At 37.9% G+C, this 23,851-nt stretch overlaps 1 protein-coding gene and 1 long non-coding RNA gene across 3 annotated transcripts in view; both read right to left on the bottom strand.

Moving 5' to 3' along the window:
• LOC133556083 (uncharacterized) overlaps nucleotides 1–23,851 on the bottom strand; it is a 522,853-nt gene that overhangs the window by 49,966 nt on the left and 449,036 nt on the right. The window lies entirely within an intron of this gene.
• On the bottom strand, nucleotides 6,222–7,498 carry LOC133555663 (noggin-like). Its single transcript, XM_061905000.1, has one exon. It carries the CDS (start codon nucleotides 7,029–7,031, stop codon nucleotides 6,369–6,371), a length of 663 nt encoding a protein of 220 aa, XP_061760984.1. The 5' UTR covers nucleotides 7,032–7,498; the 3' UTR covers nucleotides 6,222–6,368.

The following is a 23,851-nucleotide window of genomic DNA, read 5'->3' on the forward strand; positions in this document are numbered from 1 at the left end:
CCTGCACATACAGATGTAGTGAGAAACTGTAGATACTGACAGTGGTTTTGTGAAGTGTTCCTGAGCCCATGCGGTGATATCCTTTACACACTGATTTCACTTTATGATGCAGTAGGGGATCGAACGTCCATAATCTCATCGTTTACGTGCAGTGACTTCTCCAGATTCTCTGAACATTTTGATGATATATCACGAACTGTAGATGGTGAAATCCCTTGCAATAGCTGGTTGAGAAATGTTGTTCTTAAACAATTTGTTAAGGCATTTGTTCACATACCAAAGAATATAAAAATCGGATCCATTACCTCCCTGCTTGGCACTCAGCATCAAGGTTTGGAATTGGGAATTAAATCACCAAAAATAATTCCCGGGCGCGGCCACTGCTGCTGCTCACTGCTCCCCTCTCCTCCCAGGGGGTGATCAAGGGTAATGGGTCAAATGCAGAGAATAATTTCGCCACACCTAATAAATGGTACTTTAACTTTGACAAAGTCGCCCCATCCTCGTTTGTGAATGACTGAGCATTTCATGGAAGCTGATTTTATACCCAATCATGGCACCCGCCTGTTCACTTGTGGGTTGTTCCAAATAAGTGTTTTGAAGAGAATTCCTCAACTTTCTCAGTCTTTTTTGCCACTTGTGCCATGTTTTTTTTAAATGTTGCAGGCATCAAATTCCAAATGAGCTAATATCTGCAAAAAATAAAGTTTACCATTTCAAACATTAAATATCTTGTCTTTTCAGTCCATTCAATTGAATATAGGTTGAAAGGTATTTGCAAATCATTTTATTTTGTTTGTATTTACGATTAACACAATGTGCCAACCCCACTGGATTTGGGGTTTGTATTTTCATGCATCTTATTAATTCTATAATGTGCAATAATGTCTTTATTGAGCATGAGCATGCTATCAGCTGTTCACACATTGTCACCTTCCTTTATCCCTGATGGTGTCTTTCGTGCTGACACCTTTAACTGTTAGATACCTGATTGCCACTTCCATTCATTTTCCACTTTAAAGATGCTAAAACTAATTAACTTTAAAATCAGTATTTGCTAAACCATACTGAAAAAAATCGTATCGTTTGTGTAATAGGTTTTGTGTTCTTGTTATTTTGTTTTCCCATTGAGAGATCTATCAAAATATTTTTCACCAAGTACTACCTCAGAAAAGACCTGGCTCTCCAAGTACCACCATAATGACCAACATTACAATACAGTAGTGCAGTAGCCCCAAGTGTTTGTTAAAATGTAGGCAGAGATTTCATTTAAAAAGTATATTTGATATTGTTGGCCACTGTAACATAACACACAGTTTGAACAGTCAAACTCTGAGTATTTAATTCAGTGATTTTTTGGCATACCACTTGATGGAGAACTAATGGCATACGTACTACAGTTTGAGAATCCGTGCTCGAAGCTGATTATTCTATTTGTTGTTTTTTTTAAACAAAGCAGGGAATAAATAAGACAACAACAAATCAAAACAAAGGCACGTTGACGAAGATGAGTTTCAGGTCAGAAAGCCAATCAAATTATTTTCCTTTGTGAGACGAGGAAGTCACCGCTAAAGTCAAAACCGACATGTGCTATTTAACATGTTCCACATGGTAATATGTGTACAACTGGGATAAAGTGAAGAGGACACATTTCATTTTCACTACTTTGATGACGTCAGCAGGTGAGTGAGTCATTGATCGTGACATTTACACAACTGTAAGTCAAATCTACTGTTCGCTGCTTCCAGTGTTAAGCCAAAAACTGATTCCCTGAAAAAAATTTAATGTAAAATGGTGACACTGCTTTGTTTTTTTTCTGTCCACAACTGATCACTACATGTAAGACACTTTTTATTTGAAGATATTAGATACACAATGGTGTATATATCAAACATATCATCCATTCATCCATTTCCTATCGCTTATTCCCTTTGGGGTCGCGGGGGGCGCTGGTGCCCATCTCAGCTACAATCGGGCGGAAGGCGGGGTACAGCCTGGACAAGTCGCCATCTCATCGCAGGGCCAACACATAATATGTACTGTATATAACAAGGTGTATACAGATTACATATTTTGTATGGTATATACACTGTAGTGAATATATCATGTATATAATATGTATACAGTATGGTATATATATATACTATGTGGTATGTACACACCATTGTGTATATATATTATGTATGCATTTTAAATGATGTTTACATATTACATATGCACAGTATATACAAGGTGTTTACATACTATATGCATATACAGATGGTATATTCCCCATTGTGTATATATAGATATTATACACATGGTATATACATACACAATGGAGTACACACACTATATGTGCATATTATACGCACACCATTGTGTATACATATTATATATATATACATTGTACACACAGTGTAGACAAATATAAATGTTATATACATACTATATGCATGTATGCATGTATGTACACCATTGTGTGTATGTATATATTATACACACCTGTGTAGGGTGCATGGTATAGACATTGTGTAAATATATTATATACACATGGCATAGTCAACATGATGCACACATGCATATTATATAAATATACATGGTGTATACATAATGTATATTATATGCAGGGCTTACACCCCATTGTTTATATACACATTATATACTCATGGTATATATATATATATATATATATATATATATATATATATATATATATATATATATATATATATATATATATATATATATATATATATATATACTCACACATGGAATACAATGATTTGCAAATCATTTTCAATTCATATTCAGTTGAATATGTTACAAAGACAACATATTTACAACATAATAAAGTACTATTTAATCTATTTGATGTTCAAACTGCTAAACGTTTTTTTTTGCAAATAATCTTTAACTTTAGATTTCATGCCAGTAACACGTGGAGTTGGGAAAGGTGGCATTACATACTGATAAAGTTGAGAAATACTCATCAAACATTTATTTGGAACATCCTACAGGTGTGCAGGCTAATTCGGAACAGGTGGGTGCCATGATTGGGTATAAAAGCAGCTTCCATGAAATGCTAAGTAATTCACAAACAAGGATGGGGCGAGGGTCACCAATTTGTAAGCAAATTGTCAAACAGCTTTAGAACAACATTTCTCAACGAGCTATTGCAAAGAATTTAGGGATTTTACCATCTACGGTCCGTAAAATCATCAAAAGGTTCAGAGAATCTGGAGAAATCACTGCACATAAGCGATGATATTACGGACCTTTGATCCCTCAGGCGGTACTGCATCAAAAACCGACATCAGTGTGTAAAGGATATCACCACATGGGCTCAGGAACACTTCATAAAACCACGGTCAGTAACTACAGTTGGTTGCTACATCTGTAAGTGCAAGTTAAAACTCTGCTATGCAAAACGAAACCCATTTATCAACAACACCAAGATGGACTGATGCAAAGTGGAAAAGTGTTCTGTGGTCTGACGAGTCCACATTTCAAATTATATTTGGAAACTGTGGATGTGGTGTCCTCCGGAACAAAGAGAAAAATAACCATTCGGATTGTTATAGGCGCAAAGTTCAAAAGCCAGCATCTGTGATGGTATGGGGGTGTATTCGTGCCCAATGCATGGGTAACTTACACATCTGTGAAGGCATCATTAATGCTGAATGGTCCATACAGGTTTTGGAGCAACATATGTTGTCATCCAAGCAACGTTATCATGGACGCCCCTGCTTATTTCAGCAAGACAATGCCAAGCCACGTGTTTCAACAGCATAGTTTCGTAGTAAAAGAGTGCGGGTACTTTCCTGGCCTACCTGCAGTCCAGACCTGTCTCCCATCGAAAATGTGTGGCCCATTATGAAGCGTAAAATACGACAGCGGAGACCCCGGACTGTTGAACGACTGAAGCTTTACATAAAACAAGAATGAGAAAGAATTCCACTCTCAAAGCTTCAACAATTAGTTTCCTCAGTTCCCAAAGGTTTATTGAGTGTTGTTAAAAGAAAAAGTGATGCAACACAGTGGTGGACATGCCCTTTCCCAACTACTTTGGCACATGTTGCAGCCATGAAATTCTAAGTTAATTATTATTTGCAAGAAAAATAAAGTTTATGAGTTTGAACATCAAATATCGTGTCTTTGTAGTGCATTCAACTGAATATGGGTTGAAAAGGATTTGCAAATTGTTGTATTCCGTTTATATTTACATCTAACATAATTTCTTAACTCATATGGAAACGGGGTTTGTATATATATATATGAAGAGTTCATATGCAAAAGCAGATAAATCCATTTTGACCGATTCTGTATATTAACGATTTTCTGCCTGCTGGTGTTGCCGGTACATATACAAGCGTACAATGGTTTATTTAATATCAACATACGCAAGTCATGAAAGCCTAAACTTTTAAGAAATGCTGATGTAATGAATGGCTTTCAAATAAGAGTGTTTGATGTGGTTTTACGTCAAAAGCAGATATATCCAAATTATGATATGTTGCAAAAACAGATATCTCCAAAATCGTTTTCTTTGCGGTCGTTATTTCGCATAATATTCAAGATAAAGATAGAGAAAAAAACAGAACGTGAAATTTATCGAAAGCCACATTTCAAGGTAACAACTTTTCACATTTCTTTACTTCATTATTTAACAGTTTCGATCCCTCGGTACGCATAAATCTAGCTGTCCCTGCGAACATTGTTTTTTCGTACTTGCTAACCGGACATGCTTTTTTGGAACTGTGACCTCACATATTTACCTTGTGCTTTTCAGCACAAAATGAAAAAACAAAAAAACAGTGTTGCAATGAAGACGATGTTTTATTAATAAAACAAGCACAAATGCTCAACCTGGTTTGCCTATCAAAAACACTCCTGTGCAGATAACAGCTCACTCATCATCGCTATCGACATTAGCTCCATGCTCGACAACATCGTTTAACGCAGCGGTGTAAAACTCACGGACACGCGTGCTAGCGCCAACATCAAATAACTTCAACACGTCAGTTTTTTTCGCTGGCTTAACAGTGTTCACAGGAGAAGCTTCCAAATTATTCATGCGTGGATAACAACACTGAGTGAGTTCGAGCGCGCTGCCATTTTGTTTGTCACGTGATCCCGTACTGCAGCGCTGGTTGGGCAAACGGATATATCGGCTTTTGTGATAAATGATCCATGGCGCTTATCGGCCTTTGCAATAAATCGCTGAACTAAATGACGTTAAAAGCGGCATTTGTCTGCATTTGCAAACAAATTGATTTTGGTATACCACAATAGAAGTGGCGGACTATATATTACCGAGGCTGGGCTAAACTTTATCAAAATGGCGTTTATCGGTTTTTGCGTATGAACTCTTCATATATATATATATATATATATATAAACATGAATATTAAAAAAGTGTACACATTAGAATATGGTTTAAAGTTGTATACAACATTATGTACACACACTAATATATATATATATATATATATATATATATATATATATATAAACACACACACACATACATGGTGTATACATGTTATATATACATTGTATATACACACTGGAGACATAAATGGTATATACATACTATATGCATGGTATATACACCATTGTGTATATATTATACACACATGGTATATGGTACACGGTATATACATCACTGTGTATATATATTATATACAAATGATATGTAGTACGTGATATATAAAGCATTGTGTATATATATATATATGATGCACACACACAAATATACATGGTGTAAATATATATATATACCTTTACACACAACATGGTGTACACACATATACACCTTAGTTTTAACTTATATACAACATGGTGTACACACATACATTATATATGTAAATATATATATATATATATATACATATATATGGATGCAAACATACATGCATATATACATGCTATATATATATATATACACAAACATACATACATATAAACACACACACACACGGTGTATACATGTTATATATATATGATGTACACATATATGCAGGGTATATACACAATTGTGTATATATATATACATATATATATTATATACTCATGGTATATACAACATGGTGTATATGTACATGCAAATATATTAACACTATGGAGTACACAGTTTAAACTTATATACAACAGGCGGTGGCCAGCAGGAGAGACGAAGTTTGAAAAAAAGAGAACACTTTGAAATGCCAGCTGTAAGTTTGACGAAGGAAAGCCAAAGCTTTTAAAATCAAGTCAGTGTAGTTTTATTGCAAGAATATAAAGAATAAATAGCAAAATGTCCTTAATTTACAGGGCAGGAGAAGTCACAACTTGTTGTACATTCACAGTCCACTAAATAAAAATAATAAACACTCGCAGCGCCATGATTAGCCCGCGCACGCGCATTTGCAGTCCGTGATAACGGGGTAATGTACCGGGATCCACGCGCACTTGAGCCCCGCCTTCCTCTGCAAGCACCTCCACCTGAGCAGGCCCAGGTGCGTGGAGGCGGCGGGCTTGCACACCATGCCCTCCGGCACCGAGCAGGAGCGCTTGCTGAGGCAGCCGCCCACGCGCACGAAGCGCGGCCAGAAGCGGTGTCCCAGGTCGGTCCAGGTGTGCAGCACCGGGCAGAAGGTGTAGGACCACAGCCACTGCTGCAGGCGCCGCTTCAGTTTCTTACTGGCTTTGTGCTTCTTCCCCAGTTGCGCGTCAAAGTCCAGAGCCCGGATCTCCTTGGGCAGAACCCCGCCGAGCTTCTGCAGATCCGCGTCCTCCAGCTCGTCGTTCCCAGGGAATTGGTCGTCGCCGGGCGGCGAGACGGACAAAAAGCGGCCGTCAAAGTCTCCCAGGAGGCTCCTGAGCTCGGTCTCGTTAAGGTCCCGCTCCCTGGGGTCCAGCACGGGGTCCGGGTCCTCCTTTAAGTCCACGAGCGGCATGCTGTCACTGGGGATGGGTCGGAGGAGGTAGTAGTGCTGGCAGCCGCCCCGGTCCAGCAGCAGGCCCAGGTACAGAACCAGCACGCACACGGAGTGCGGGTTCGGATGCATGGCGCGATTACGCCTGACAGTGTCGCGCACGGCGGGCAGCAGGCATGCGGACGTCGCTGCGGGTTCTGGTTCCGGTGCACGCGCGCCGACTCGTCATGATGCTCGTGCGCGGCCTCCACCGGGACGACGAGGCTGCGTTATATGGAGGCCGGCGTGCGTGATGTCACGGCGTGCGTGAGTGCGTGCGCCGTCAATGCGCGCTTGTTGTCTGCGGGAGGACATCCCCACCGGGGCGGGGCGTGGGGAGACGCCCCCCTGTTGCTTTTCCAGACTTCCTAAATCAGCCTCCGTGCAGCTGGAATGGCTGCACACGACTCGGGCTGGTCAGGCATGTTAAGACGTCCGATAAATCCTTCTGAAGCGTCTCGTCGTGGCGCCGCGGCGCTCCACGAGAACTCCTGCGGAACACGTTCGCTGACCAGCTGCTCGACCTGCAGCACGCCGCCCGAAAGAAGATTTGATTGGGCCTGCAGCTGCTTCCAATAAAAATGGGGTTGGGCGATACGGCTGAAAAGTGTACCCCGATATCGGACATCGACTTTAGGCATCCATAAGGCAGTGTTTTTCAACCACTGTGCCGCGGCACACTACAGTCTGGTGTGCCTTGGGAGATTATCTAATTTCACCTATTTGGGTTAAAAATATTTTTTGCAAACCAGTCATTATAATCCGCAAATAATATGCCGTTGTTGAGTGTCAGTGCTGTCTGGAGATCGGCAGACTTATATACTCTTCCATAGCAGTAGTGTAGCTAGGGATTTTGGGGCCCATGAAAATAATCTTTACAGGGCCCCCAACACAGCGGCAATATTTTTTGATGCTATTTTACATACAATTATGCATTTTAATGGTATTTTTGACAATCAATACCATATTTTTGGAAGAAGAACAGCATCACAGTTGACATGTACAGTAGGGGAAGAACTGAGCACTCTGAATACAATGAAATTCATTTTGAGTCATTTATTTGCTGCGCCACTAATTCTTAAATTGGAAATAAACTCTTCCATGAAAAAATAGCAATCATAATCAGTGGAGAGAAAAAAATCTCCGCAAAAACGCCATCAAAATACAAAATGGCCATAAATGATTTCTCATAATTTAAGTAGAACTTAATATATGAAAGAATGTTATATATATATATATATATATATATATATATATATATATATATATATATATATATATATATATATATATATATATATATATATATAAAACGTTGCAGACTGACTCAAGCTTCCTCCTGCAGGGGTTGATGGTTTCAAAACAAATAAAGGTATTGTTACCAGGACATGGAAAATAAAACGTGTGATTATATGTTAGTTAATAACTTAGTGTCATTATTTTTTCTGTTTTATAATTTCATCATCATTACGGGCCTCTCTGGGCCCCCCTCCATCATGGGCCCCTAGAATCCGTCTCCTTTACCCCCCCTTTTCGGCGTCCCTGGGTGGCAGCCAGTAGCTAATTGCTTTGTAGATGTCGGAAACAGCGGGAGGCAGCGTTCGGGTAAAAAGGTGTGTAGTGCGTAAACCAAAAATAAACAAAAAGTGAGTGCCCCTAAGAAAAGGCATTGAAGCGTATAGGGAAGGCTATGCAGAACGAAACTAAAACTCAACTGGCTACAAAGGAGGAAAAAAAACAGAATGCTGGACGACAGCAAAGACTTTCTGTGGATCAAAGACGGGGTCCAGAAAGTACATCCAAACTTTACATGAAAATCAACAATGTCCCCACAAAGAAGGATAAAAACAACTGAAAAAGTCTTGATTGCTATAACAAAGCAAGTGTGGGGAATAGCGGTCAAGGAAGACATGAAACTGCTTCAGGAAAATACCAAAATAGAGAAAAAGACACCAAAATAGGAGCGCAAGACAATAACTATAACACTACACACAGGAAGACAGCAAAAAACTTAAAATAAGTCAAGGTGTGATGTGAAGGGTGGTGACAGTACACCTACTTTGAGACAAGAGCTATATTGATGCATGCTTGGTTATGCTTTAAAGTCATATCCAACTATTGCGACAACAACTTTTTATTGTCAATATCGGCTGCTGAGTTTCATTTTTTAATGATTTCTGCTGGTGGTGTGCCTCCGCATTTTTTTTAATGAAAACAATGTGCCTTAGCTCAAAAAAGGTTGAAAAACACTGCCATAAGGATGTGATCGCAGTACAGATTCAAAAGTACAGGTGTTCAAAGTGTGGACTGGGGGCCATGTGTGTGGGGCAGCTCTTATTCTATGGACACATTGTAGAAATAAATTGACGCGAAAAAGAAAAAAAAATTGACTGTAATAATTATAACTTGTCAACATCAATTTCATGCAAAAATATGTTGATCATCAATATTTGAAACTCTTTTCAATACAGTAGTGTTTTTTTTTAAATGACATAGGTATAGTTTTTTTTTAATAGTGGTATGGAAATGGGGGGAAAAAAAGGTAACGTGCCAGTACTTAAAAGTTCACACATCACACAATTGTTTGTCACCAAACAATATCTGCCAGTTAATTCTACATTCAAGAGTTGTGTGAACAAAACAAAGCTACTTTTGTGACCTTTATCGCTACAGCTGTAAAGGCACCATTAATGCTGAAAGGTGCATACAGTTTTTGGAGCAACATATGTTGCCATCCATGGACGCCCCTGCTTATTTCAGCAAGACAATGCCAAGCCACGTGTTACAACAGCGTGGCTTTATAGTAAAAGAGTGTGAGTACTATACCGGCCTGCCTGTAGTCCAGACCTGTCTCCCATTGAAAATGTGTGGTGCATTATGAAGCCTAAAATACCACGACAGAGACAATGAACTGTTGAAGAACTTAAGTAGTACATCAAGCAAGAATGGGATAGAATTCTACCTGAAAAGCTTTGAAAAATTCCAAAGTTCCCAAACATTTACTGAGTGTTGTTAAAAAGAAAGGCCATATAACACAGTGGTAAAAATGACCCTGTTCCAACTGTTTTGCAATGTGTTGCTGCCATTAAATTAAAAGTTAATGATTATTTGTAAAAAATAAAAAAAGTTTCTCAGTTCGAACATTAAATATCTTGTCTTTGCAGTCTATTCATTTGCAGCTGTAGATCAAGCATGAATGGGAAAGAATTCCACCTGAAAAGCTTAAAAAAATGGTCTCCTCAGTTCCGTAACAATCACTGAGTGTTGTTAAAAGGAAAGGCCTTTTAACAACACTTGGCCCATGTGCCACCTTTTTGCAATGTGATGCTCCCATTAAAGTAAAATTACCGATGATTGTCACACACACGCTAGGTGTGGCAAAATTATTCTCTGCATTTAACCCATTACCCTTGATCACCCCCTGGGAGGTGAGGGGAGAAGTGGGCAGTAGCGGTGGCCCAACCCGGGAATCATTTTTAGTGATTTAACCCCCAATTCCAACCCTTGATGCTGAGTGCCAATCAGGGAGGTTATGGGTCCATTTTTATAGTCTTTGGTACTAAGTTAATGATTATTTGCAAAAAAAAATTCCAGTTGCAACATTAAATTTCTTGTCTTTGCAGACTATTCAATTGAATATAAGTTGAAAAGGATTTGCAAGTCATTGTATTCTGTTTTTATTTACAATTTCACAACATGCCAACTTCACTGGTTTTGTGTTTTGTATTTATAATTTTTTTAACTTTAATAGTTACTGTTACTTTATATAATTTTGTTAAGTTACAGTAATTGATACAACTGAATAACTTGTTAATATTACTGTAGTTAATAGTTTGTTAATTTAGTTAATATAGTTATTGTTACTATTAAATTAGTTAATTTAGTTATTTTAGTTTATTGATTAAAAATCTAATTAATTCATTTAGTTATTGGTTTGCAAATGATTTTATTTAACCTATACCTATTTAGTTAATTTAAATGAATAAAAAAATGTAGTTCATGTATTCGGTTTATTGTTATTTAGTCAATAGTTACTTTTTAGTTATTGTAGTTTCTTAATCCAAGGCCCTTTTTTACCGTTTGTTTAATTATGCGCTTGAAGTTACTAACGTTCCTCTGATTCGTATTCTCCCATCCTGCCTGCGTTCAAACCCCAACCTAGAAGCTTTATATCAGTTTGGAAGAAGATTTGATCATCTAAAGTGCAGTAATGACAGTGTGATGGTGGATTGAGCAGTTTTCATCGCCAGGCTCCGCCCACTGGGAATGGATACAAATAGGTACTGACCCACCCTGCACTTTAGGGTGTTACCATGATCATCCGTACCAATTTTAATCAAAATCTGAGTTTGTGAGCCAAAATATAAATGTTGAAAGTTTTGTGGCGAGACCTCAGATGAAAATTTGGCACTATGCCACGCCGACATCAGATGACGTGGGCACGATGCCTTCGCAATTTATCATCGTCCAGCCTTACACTTAGACTCAGACAAACTTAATTGATCCACAAGGGAAATTTTTCCACACAGTAGCTCAGTTACAAAGCATGGAAAGGATAAGGTTGGAAAGGATTATGCACACAAGCGCACAAAAAGAGGGCGTAAACAAAAAGTATAAAGTAGACTAAACATTTACCATAGTAGCAATATAAAACATAACATATGTAATATTTACATGTTATATATATATATATATATACACACAGTATCAGTCATTTTAACTGCAACTCATTTGGTCAAAGTCCCCAGGAGGAGTTTGTTAAGGTATGTCCCCTGATTTTGGCCGACGGAAATCAAGGCGGACGACTTCCTGTTTGTTTGAAACCGTGAGTTTTTGAGACTTTTATGTGCGTTAAATAAAAAAATAATCAAAAAATAAAAATAATTAAGAAAAATTATATACATTTTTAAATCTGAATTTCCCCTTGGCTGTGTGTGTGTGTGTGTGTGTGTGTGTGTGTGTGTGTACATGTGTGTGTGTACGTGTGTGTGTGTGTGTGTGTTTGCGCAAGTCGGAGCGCGACATCTCAGTCTGATATTTACCTTAAAAAAAATGATCAAGGACTCAATCATTACACTACATCAGTGCTTCTCAGACTTTTTTCACCAAGTGCCACCTCAAATCAGACTTGGCGCCACAAGTACCACCATAATGACCATGAGTGTTCAGAAAGTTACTTTTAAAAAGTAATTATAGCTACTCGATAGTTTACCAAAAATTGTATTGAATTACTCACAATTACTCTTTAATGAATGTAATTACTAATTTGGGAATTTATTTAATACATTACTTTTGAAAAAATACTTCAAATTCCCGGCATATGCTGTTGTATGTTTTTAAAAGGCGGGGCCCTTTTGCCTGGAGGGTTTCAACTGAGCTGTGTTTGTTAGCTTTAGTAGTTAGCATCGGCTCTGAGGCCAACTCCTTTGAATCTTTTCACCGGGTTGTCTTTCCTCTGCTTCATAAAGAGATTGAATGTGCTTCCACGGCTGCCACATCTTCTTGTCAACAAACGGTGTATTGTTTGTATGGCAAGTTTTTCACTTCAATCAATGATTTACACATCCCACAGTTTGAGTTATCACTACGCTAAATTATGTATTTTATATTTAAAAGTGCCACATTTCAAAGAAGAAATTGTTGTATTATTGACAGTCCCTTAGTACCAGGACGTTCAAATATGGCAGATAAACGCGCAGTCGCCTTCTGGTGTGGTCGCACTTGCAAAACAACAATGGTAGGTTAATGGTAGGTGTGTCAAAAAATACATTTTCGAATTGATCAAGATTTTTTTTGTAATGATTCTTAATCCATCCATACATGCATTTTCTACCGCTCTTCCCTTTCAGGGTGGCGGTGGGTGCTTGTGCCTATCCCAGCTTAACTGTTAGTAGGGCTGCGAATCTTTGGGTGTCCCACAATTCGATTCAATATCGATTCTTGGGGTCGCGATTCAATCATATATCGATTTTTTCGATTCAAAAACAATATTTTTCCAATTCAAAAAGATTCTGTATTCATTCAATACATAGGATTTTAGCAAGATCTACCCCAGTCTGCTGACATACTAGCAGAGTAGTAGATTTAATATATATAATTGTAAAAGACAATGTTTTATCAACTGATTGCAACAATGTAAATTTGTTTTAACTATTAAACAAACCAAAAATATGCCTTTTTTTTATCTTTGTGAACACATTGGACACGTGTTGTCAAGCTTATGAGATGCAAGTGTAAGCCACTGTCACACTATTGTTCTTTTTTAAATTTTTTTATAAATGTCTATTGATAATGTCAATGAGGGATTTTTAATCACTGCTATACTGAAATTATAACTGTTATTGATAATATTCATTTTTGTTTCACTACTTTTGGTTTGTTCTGTGTCGTGTTTGTGTCTCCTCTCAATTGCTCTGTTTATTGCAGTTCTGAGTGTTGCTGGGTCAGGTTTGGTTTTGGAAGTGGATTGCATTGTTATGGTATTGCTGTGTATTGTTTTGTTGGATTGATGAAAAAAAGTAAAAAATAAAAAATCGATTAAAAAAAAAAAAGAGAATAGATTCTGAATCGCACAACGTGAGAATCGCGATTCATATTCAAATCAATTTTTTCCCACACCCCTAACTGTTAGAATGTTAATGTTAGCATGCTAATGTTAAGTTAGCATGTTAATGTTAATGCTAACATTAACATGCTAACTTTTTTGCTTGCATGAATTTTTTTCTCTAATTCCACAAACATACACCTTAAAGTCATATAACTTGGCAAGTCAAACATGCGACCTGTTAACATGCTAAAGTTAAAATTCTAACACTTAGCAATTTTGCTAACAGTTAGCATGTTCCACATGCCAAGTTATATGGCTCTAAGGTATAGTATGGCTGTGGATGTTAAAGAAACAAGTGTAAAATAGCGGAAAATGTTAGCATGCAATTTTTAACTCGATCCAAAAAATACAAAAAAATAGATCTGAAAATAAATAAATTATTTCTATTTATAAGTACTTAAAACGATGGGAGAATTTGCGGAAGGCCAGATATGACAGTGTACTTGTACATTTAAGTATTGTTCCACATAAAGTGAGCATTTTGTATTGCAGCCTCGACAAAAGTCCCTATTTTAGTTTTAAAAAAGTACACTTTCAACACAATATAAAGTGCTATACAGTACCGTATATCAAACAAACAAATAGGTGAAGGATCAACTTTCTCTTCATTAACAAGCCTAAACAACGACGACAAAATTCTGAACAGCCTTGTATGCGCTGCCCTGCCGCCATGTGCACGCACACAGATGTCCCTTCGTTGCCCTCACGAACCATCAGAAATCAAAAAACTCCTTAAAGGGGAACATTATCACCAGACCTATGTAAGCGTCAATATATACCTTGATGGTGCAGAAAAAAGACCATCTATTTTTTTAACCGATTTCCGAACTCTAAATGGGTGAATTTTGGCAAATTAAACGCCTTTCTGTTTATCGCGCTGGAGGCGATGACGTCAGAATGTGACGTCGCCGAGGTAACACACCCGCCATATTCATTTTCACATTACAAACACCGGGTCTCAGCTCTGGTATTTTCTGTTTTTTTGACTATTTTTTGGAACCTTGGAGACATCATGCCTTGTCGGTGTGTTGTCGGAGGGTGTAACAACACTAACAGGGAGGGATTCAAGTTGCACCACTGGCCCGAAGATGCCCAAGTGTCTGCCGCCAGACCCCCATTGAATGTGCCAGAGTGTCTCCACATTTGACCGGCGATGCTAAGACAGACATGGCACAGAGATGTATGGATAACCTGCAGATGCATTTGCAACGATAGTCAACGAAATCACAAAGGTGAGTTTTGTTGATGTTGACTGCCAGCTAATCGATGCTAACATGCTACGCTAATCGATGCTAACATGCTATTTACCGGCAGTGCTAAAGCGGACATGGAACAGAGATGTATGGATAACCTATAGATGCATTTGCAACTATATTACGTTTCCTTCCACCCACAATTAATGCGAAAAAAACACTTACCAATCGACGGATTTAAGTTGCTCCAGTGTCAAAAGATGCGAAAGTCCTGATCGTTTGGTCCGCACATTTTACCGGCGATGCTAACGCAGCTATTCGGCCATGCTATGGCTATGAATAGCGTCAATAGCTATTCGCTCAATAGCTTCAGTTTCTTCTTCAATATTTTCATACTCCAACCATCTGTTTCAATACATGCGTAATCTGTTGAATCGCTTAAGTCAATGAAATCCGAGTTTGAATCCGAGCTAATGTCACTATATCTTGCTGTGGTATTCCCATTGTTTGTTTACATTGGCAGCACTGTGTGACGTCACAGGGAAATGGCCAGTGTCTTCGCAGAGAGCTGAAAATAAGGCACTTTAAAGCTTTATTTAGGGATATTCCAAGACCGGTAAAATTTTGAAAAAAACTTCAAAAAATACAACAAGCCACTGGGAACTGATTTTTATTGTTTTCAACCCTTTTGAAATTGTGATAATGTTCTCCTTTAACTTTAACAAGCACATTGCTACGATAATTAACATTTTATAAAGTAAAAATCCACTTATATTAACACTCATTTTTTAAAATTATTTTGTTTTTCTGGGACTCCATTTCAGTAAGCAAAATGGTCAAAACTTGCCAAAAGGTGTAAAAACAAAAAAGACACACAAAGTAGCACTGAGGAGTGACTAGTAGTTTACTTCACTTGAAGTGACAAGTGAAAAATGCTGCGCCCTGCTTTTTGCTGGCGGTCGCAACACAAAACTAATGCATGAATAAAGCCTTTATTCACAGAGACACGGTTCGCACACATATTTGGCTCCATCTAAAAGTTCGTAAATTTAAAAGTTTGCAAATAGAGGGTTTTGCAAATCGAGGTTCCACTGTCCGTAGTTCTTTGGTCTAACTACCAGGGCCATTATGACACGCCATTCCTAGCATAAAGTAGCATTAATGTTGACATAATTCATTGAATTGACCCTCAAAACATGTCAGGAGAGTTGCAATTGGACCAGCATGCTTCACTGCAGCGAGCGGTGTGTTTATCAACCTAACAAGTCGGCGGCGTATTTACAGCTGGCGTGCGGCTCCAGCAGGACAATATGGTTGCCTGTTCACCCGCGCAATAAAGCGGGCCACATTAAGTCCCGAGTAAACAACGCTGGCTCAGAGGCAGCCGTGGAAAGTATCACAATTTGCAAATCTGTCCAAACTGTGAGAATCATTCTTAGGGAGGGGGAAAAAAAATCCGTCATAATATACTGGAAGAAGTTTCTACATCAGCCCTAAGGAATCCACTGGAGATAAATGTGTGTTTGTTTACAATGTACTAATTCACCACTCATTTATTTTACGGCCAAATGATGCTGAAAAGTCTGGAAAATGTCACCTGGGCTTCCAAGTGAGCGACACCTATCATAAAGTGTTCTTCAATAAAGCTCTTTTGTCCACCATCCTGCAGTTCGGATCCAACAGGCTTCACATTCAGACACGGAATTTCGCCACTGAGGGCCGCGCACTGAAAAACTGAAACATTTTGATACTTTTCTATTTTTAAATCCAATGCCCTATCCTTCCATTTCACAGATCATTTTACAATATATGTTTTTTTTTTTTTCACCATTAGGCCAGGGGTGTCCAAACTTTTTGACTGGGGGGCCGAAAGCCGACTGCATGCAAAGTAACCATGTGTGTTTACATATTATAAAAATATAATGGATACATCATAAATACTTATTATAGTTGAACATTAAGAGTATGTGAAAGTTCAACTCCTACTTTTTTTACTTCCACTCCTTAAAGCTTTGTAATAAGAAATGTCAAGCAGCTAAAAGTCAAACATGGATAAGTGTGGAGAGAGTATTTGGCATTTTTCCCATCTCGGCTCGCAATGGATTTAAGTGGGTCTAATTTAGATTTTTTATAAGATCCACAAAGTTAAGTGAGCATGTTGGTATGTTGACTTTTTGTGCTGGCTGAATTGTTTTTTCTTACTGCGCCATGACTAGGAAAGGTTGTTTGGATTGCGTCATAAGTGAATGCTGTGCTCAAGAACTCAAGAAAGCACACATTGATAACATACTGCAACTTGTCAGACCCCCCCGGTAATAAAATATTACATGAAAATACCCCAAATGCCAGGTTACTTATTGGTTTTGTACTCGTCTTGCGGGCCATGGTTTGGACACCCCTATTTTAGGGCCTCCCTAAGATTTTTCCCAGAAGGGTCTCAGTTATGAAAATTAAAAAAAAAAAGGTCATATATCTTTTTTTACAACTCTTAAGTCTCTGGATCAATTTTTTTTGTTTTCTTCTCTTTATGTTAAAGAAAATGGCAAAAACACAAAATATGCAAGTTTTCCCAACCAAAAATTTGAAAGTGGAATATTTTTACTGATATAATTGGAGCCGTAAATAGGTCAATAATTTATGGCACTATTGATTTTGATTTATTTCTTTTTTTTTTTGTAGCAATGAAAGATAAAAAAAAAAATTCAACTTAAATTTTTTGTAGTCAGTGATTTATTTTTTACTTTCAATACTAAAAGGGGCTGTTTCCAACTTCTACACAGTTACATTTTTTAAAGCAAAAAAATATAACAAGAAAATTGTCTATATTTTTCACAATTATGAAGTTCATGAAATAAAAATTTTTAAAGGCCCAAATAACATGTTTGCTGTTTACGGCGGTCACTCACATACGCGCAGGGAGCGCGTGCACACATACAAAAACATCCAGACTGTTATATCGCGATATACGATATATATTACGATATTTTGCCTTCGCCTTGAATGAACACTTGATGCATATAATCACACCAGTATGATGATTCTATGTGTCTACATTAAAACATTCTTCTTCATTCTGCATTAATATATGCTACTTTTAAACTTTCATGCAGAGGGAAATCACAACTAAGTCAATTGACCAACACTGTATTTATTAAATATTTTTCATTCTCTCACGGTTGACTTTTTAAATGAAATAACAAATTATTAGTGTTGCTACCTTTTTGTAGTAACACTTCTGCTGCATACTTTGCATTTTTCTGTTGTCTGCTGAATATCTTCCCACTTGAAGCCAAACCACCGCCAGATGATGGATCTCCTGGTTTTTATTTTTGGGCATTAATTGTTCTTTCTCCATTTGTGATCAATTTCACACATTCTCTCTCTTGTATTGTCACAAGCTCTGCTCTGCTCTGCTTGCACGACCTGCCTCAGCTAACGTTAGCCATGCTGCTACCTCTCTGGTCAGCGAGAGCGTATGACGCAAGACGCGCGAGAGTATGTGACGTATGTAAGAAGGCGGGCTTGTTTTCCGTCTCTGTGAGAAGGAGAGACGAGGAGGAGTGACAAACGCCACTATTGTAAAGCCCGCAGCTAAAAGCAACTGTGTGAGAACATATAACCGAATATTACAATATAGTCATTTTCTATATCGCACAGAGACAAATCTGCGATATATCGTTTATATCGATATATCGCCCAGCCCTACTGCATGGTTTACCCTCAATTTAATTGAATGTGTTTTTTACTTTAAAACAAACTAAAGTAGTATAATATATTGTATCCCCCAGAAAAAAAATTACACTAAATCTGACGCTATTCTTAACTTTTATTACCAATCAACAGCAAAATACCTAGAGGTTTTACCTCCAGTTAACACACTTTTGTCTCCGTGAGTCAACAACACTTCCTCATTCTCCGCCAATCACCTCAGGCACGGACAGTGTTTGCAAACATGGGCAAATCACATTTGAACCATCCATCCATCCATGTTCTACCGCTTATTCTCTTTGGGGTCGCGGGGGGCGCTGGTGCCTGTCTCAGCCACAATCGGGCGGAAGGCGGTGTACACTCTGGACAAGTCGCTACCTCATCGCAGGGCCATTTGAACCACATGAACATAAAACAGTAACACTAGGTGGTCGTTACAGCATGAATTTATATATATAAACTATTATTTACGCACTATTGACAAGTTATGTGTAAAAACTTGACCACCGAAAAGAGACTTTAATCACTGAACACTGCGCTACGGAAACCAGATGTAAACAAAACATACGCCATTGTCTGGAGCGTTGTCAGTATATTTGTGATGTGGACGTGATTTTTAAATATATTGCAGATATGCCCACAGACAGCCAACTACAAAATGTGCAAATATTGAGAGGACAGTGGCAACTTTTAAGAATAGAAACTCGAGCAACAGCGCCAAGCAAGTGTGACATCACGCTTGCTGTGGCTCTTTTCTTTCGTCTGGGACATCGAGGAACAGAAGTAGTGTCTCTAAATACGAGTGCAGTCTACAATAACACCAGAAGAAGTCGATGGATTTGTTGCTAGTTGTTTTTGATTTAATAAAAGGCATTAAAGTATGTTAACACTTGAAAAAACAAAGTACAAAAAGCAGCAACAATTAAAAATATGGGTGAACAATAATGTTAATATTAGTTAATAACAGATTTGTTTAAAATGTGTACATTTGTTGAGCCTTTTTACAGAAAATCATACAAAACCCGTTTCCATACGAGTTGGGAAATTGTGTTGAAATAAATATAAACGGAATACAATGATTTGCAAATCATTTTCAACCCATATTCAGTTGAATATGCTACAAAGACAACATATTTGATATTCAGACTGATAAACTTTTTTTTTTTGCAAATAATCATCAACTTTAGAATTTGATGCCAGCAACACGTGACACAAAAGTTGGGAAAGGTGGCAATAAATACTGATAAAGTTGAGGATTGCTCATCAAACACTTAATTGGAACATTCCACAGGTGTGCAGGCTAATTGGGAACAGGTGGGTGCCATGATTTGGTATAAAAACAGCTTCCCAAAATATGCTCAGTCTTTCACAAGAAAGGATGGGGCGAGGTACACCCCTTTGTCCACAACTGCGTGAGCAAATAGTCAAACAGTTTAAGAACAACATTTGTCAAAGGGCAATTGCAAGAAATTTAGGGATTTGAATATCTACAGTCCATAATATAATCAAAAGGTTCAGAGAATCTGGAGAAATCACTCCACGTAAGCGGCATGGCCGGAAACCAACATTGAATGACCGTGACCTTCGATCCCTCAGACGGCACTGTATCAAAAACCGACATCAATCTCTAAAGGATATCACCACATGGGCTCAGGAACACTTCAGAAAACCACTGTCACTAAATACAGCTTGTTGCTACATCTTTAAGTGCAAGTTAAAGCTTTACTATGCAAAGCAAAAGCCATTTATCAACAACATCCAGAAACGCCACTTCTCTGGGCCCGAGATCATCTAAGATGGACTGATGCAAAGTGGAAAAGTGTTCTGTGGTCTGACGAGTCCACATTTGAAATTGTTTTTGAAAATATTCGACATCGTGTTTTCCGGACCAAAAGGGAAGCGAACCATCCAGACTGTTATCGACGCAAAGTTTAAAAGCTAGCATCTGTGATGGTATGGGGGTGCATTAGTGCCCAAGGCATGGGTAACTTACACATCTGTGAAGGCACCATTAATGCTGAAAGGTACATACAGGTTTTAGAATAACATATGCTGCCATCCAAGCACCGTCTTTTTCATGGACGCCCCTGCTTATTTCAGCAAGACAATGCCAAGCTACATTCAGCACGTGTTACAACAGCGTGGCTTCGTAAAAAAAAAAGAGTGTAGGTACTTTCCTGACCCGCCTGCAGTCCAGACTTGATTCCCATCGAAAATGTGTGGCACATTATGAAGCGTAAAATACGACAGCGGAGACCCCGGACTGTTGGAACGACTGAAGCTCTACATAAAACAAGAATGGGAAAGAATTCCACTTTCAAAGCTTCAACAATTAGTTTCCTCAGTTCCCAAACGTTTATTGAGTGTTATTAAAAGAAAAGGTGATGTAACAGTGGTGCACATTACCTTTCCCAACTACTTGGGCACGTGTTGCAGCCATGAAATTCTAAGTTAATTACTATTTGCAAAAAAAAAATAAAGTTTATGAGTTTGAACATCAAATATGTTGTCTTTGTAGTGCATTCAATTGAATATGGGTTGAAAATAATTTGCAAATCCTTGTATTCTGTTTATATTTACATCTAACACAACTTCCCAACTCATCGTAGCAAACTATGCAAACTGCTCGACGACGTCATGGTGACCACGCTTATAACCACGCCCCCACTGCCACAGGTATCTTGGCAGTTTAGGGCAAACCCTGCACTGCGTGAAACACATTGGAAAGCTAGCACCCCCTAGGCATCTGTGTAAATGTTGCAAACAGCCGCTTTAAACCTAGGGCTGGGCGATGTGAACAAAAATAAATAAAAAGATCTCGATTAGTCTCACAATTTTAAATTTTTTTATTAAAGTAGGATTGTCCCGTGCAGGATTAAACAGAGTGCCGTTGAACTCCTACTGTTTAGTGCTGCGGTATCTTCTAAGAGACATTTCAGCCATGTTTGAACGAGGAAGTATGCCAACAGCTGATCACCGTGATAAAACTGCAATTAATCGCGATCATTGATCTCGATCATTTCATCGCCCAGCATTCGAGCAGTGATGCTCAAACTGTGGTACGCGGGCTCCATCTAGTGGGACGCCAAAGAATACAACCCTCCTCAGGGGATCGAACTCAGGGACCTTCTTATTGTGAGGCACACGCACTAACCCGGTGGTTCTCAAACTTATTACAGGAAAATTACAGGACACGTAGGTGTCCAAAGTGTGACACGGAGGCTGTTTGCGGCCCGCCGTAAAACAACTGCTCCAGTTCACTCCTCACTATTGAATAAAAACATAAAAAGTGGGATAAATGTGTTAATATTGACTGTATTAACACAAAGCTGTCATGCTTTTTTTCTTCAAAACTGTCAATGTTTTAAAACAATGATTTAAAATCAATGAATTACCAACCTATATAAGGCTCAAATGATTTCACATCAAATATTCCACTTTCATATATTTTTGGGGAAAATATTGCATTTTTTGTCTTTGACATGAAAAACTTTGTTTTATGCCCTTTTTGTTATAAAAAACTAACCAAAAAATACATTAAACTATGAAAAATTCTAATAATTGACGGATAGATCTAAAATTGATCTAGAACAGTGGTTCTCAAAACATTTTCAGGAAAGTTAGAAGACTCCGAAAGCGGAGGTGTCCAAAGTGCGACACGGGGGCTGTTTGCGGCCCGCCATAAATTTAAAAAAGTGGAATAAACGAGCATACGGGTCAAATGTTACGAGATAAAATGTTAATATTAATTGTATTAACACAAAGATGTCAAGCAGACTTTTTTTCTTTAAAATTGTGAATGTTTAAAAAAAAAAAAAAAAATTAACCAATGTTATGAATTATTTACCTATTTAACGCTAAAATTACTTCACGTCAAATATTACACTTTGAAATATTTTGGGGGGAAAATATTGCATTTTTTGTGTTTTCCTTAAAATAAATTGGTTTGAAAGAGAATACAGGTCAAATGTTGCGATTAAAAGTTTTAATATGGCTGGCTATAATAACACAAAGCTGTGATGCAGACTGTTGTTTTTTTTTAAACCAAATGTTATGATTTATTGACCTATTTAAGGCTCAAATTACTTCACATCAAATATTGCATTTTCTGTATTTGCCATAAAAAAACAGTTTTACAGGTCAAATTCTGCAAGCTGTCATTTTCTTTAACACTGTCAGTTAAAAAAAAAGATTTTAAATCAATATTATGAATTTTCAACCTATTTAAGGCTCAAATTACTTCACATCAAATATTCCACTTGGAAATATTTTTGGGGGAAAATATTGCACTTTTTGTGTTTGTCATAAAAAAAACTTTGTTTAATGCCTTTTTTGTCATAACAAAACACACAAACAAACGAAAAAAAAAACCATTAAACTATAATAACATCTGTTAGAGATTCTGAAATTGATCTGGATATAAATTTCAGATCTGTCAATTACATGGGTGTGGACTCGAGTCAGACTCGAGTCATGAATTTGATGACTTTAGACTCGACAAAATGTAAAAAGACTTGTAACTCGACTTAGACTTTAACATCAATGACTTGTGACTTGACTTGGACTTGAGCCTTTTGACTTGACATGACTTGCTACTTTCCCCAAAACCCAACGATTAAAAAGTTATTCAGGAGCGCTCCGTATCTTTTATTGTGTACGCTTGTCTGTCAGCGTATGTGCGCTACCTGTCAGTACAACAGCCAATCAAATTACATCCACATTATTTTCGTCACACAGCATTCAGCCAATCAAATTACAGGAAAACCAACGAATAAAAGCTCTCAAACAACCCGCCAATGAGGAAAAATGATGCCAAAAATAGTTTCATTCGGGTATTAAAACCATGACTTGTTCAACAAATGAATAATTCCCGTATGCAAAAAATACGGTTCGAAGATTACAGACAGAGACGCAACAACTTCCAACTTCGTTCGACATTTCAAGATGCACAATGAAGGGTAAGTTTTGAATGTAAGCTAACATTTAATGGCTGAGTAATGAAACTTTTGTTTGCTGTGTAGTTAAATCAGTGAGGCTGTAAACTCACTGATAGAACCATAGACATCTTATAAGTGGACGCGCAGACGAGACGCGGGCCGCCATCTTGGAGTAGAGATCCGCTCCACTCAGTGCAATTCATTTGGCAGGAGCAATGAACTGTCAGCGCATTTCATTCATCTTACCTCACTGAATACCACTCATTTTCACCCCCTTTTTTGTCATACGTGTAACTATGATAAAGGACACATGTTTTGGCGTGTTCATAGTTTGCTTAACAGTGATAGAATATTCCTGTATGCTATAAGTAACCAGACGTCCGAGATCAAAACTGGGAATTATAATCCCAGAGAAGGGGGAACAAAAACGGTCAGCTATTTTTAAATTGAAGAAACAATATGATTAGG

This window comes from Nerophis ophidion, linkage group LG07, assembly GCF_033978795.1.
Source record: "Nerophis ophidion isolate RoL-2023_Sa linkage group LG07, RoL_Noph_v1.0, whole genome shotgun sequence".
In the NCBI taxonomy this organism is placed as follows: domain Eukaryota; kingdom Metazoa; phylum Chordata; class Actinopteri; order Syngnathiformes; family Syngnathidae; genus Nerophis; species Nerophis ophidion.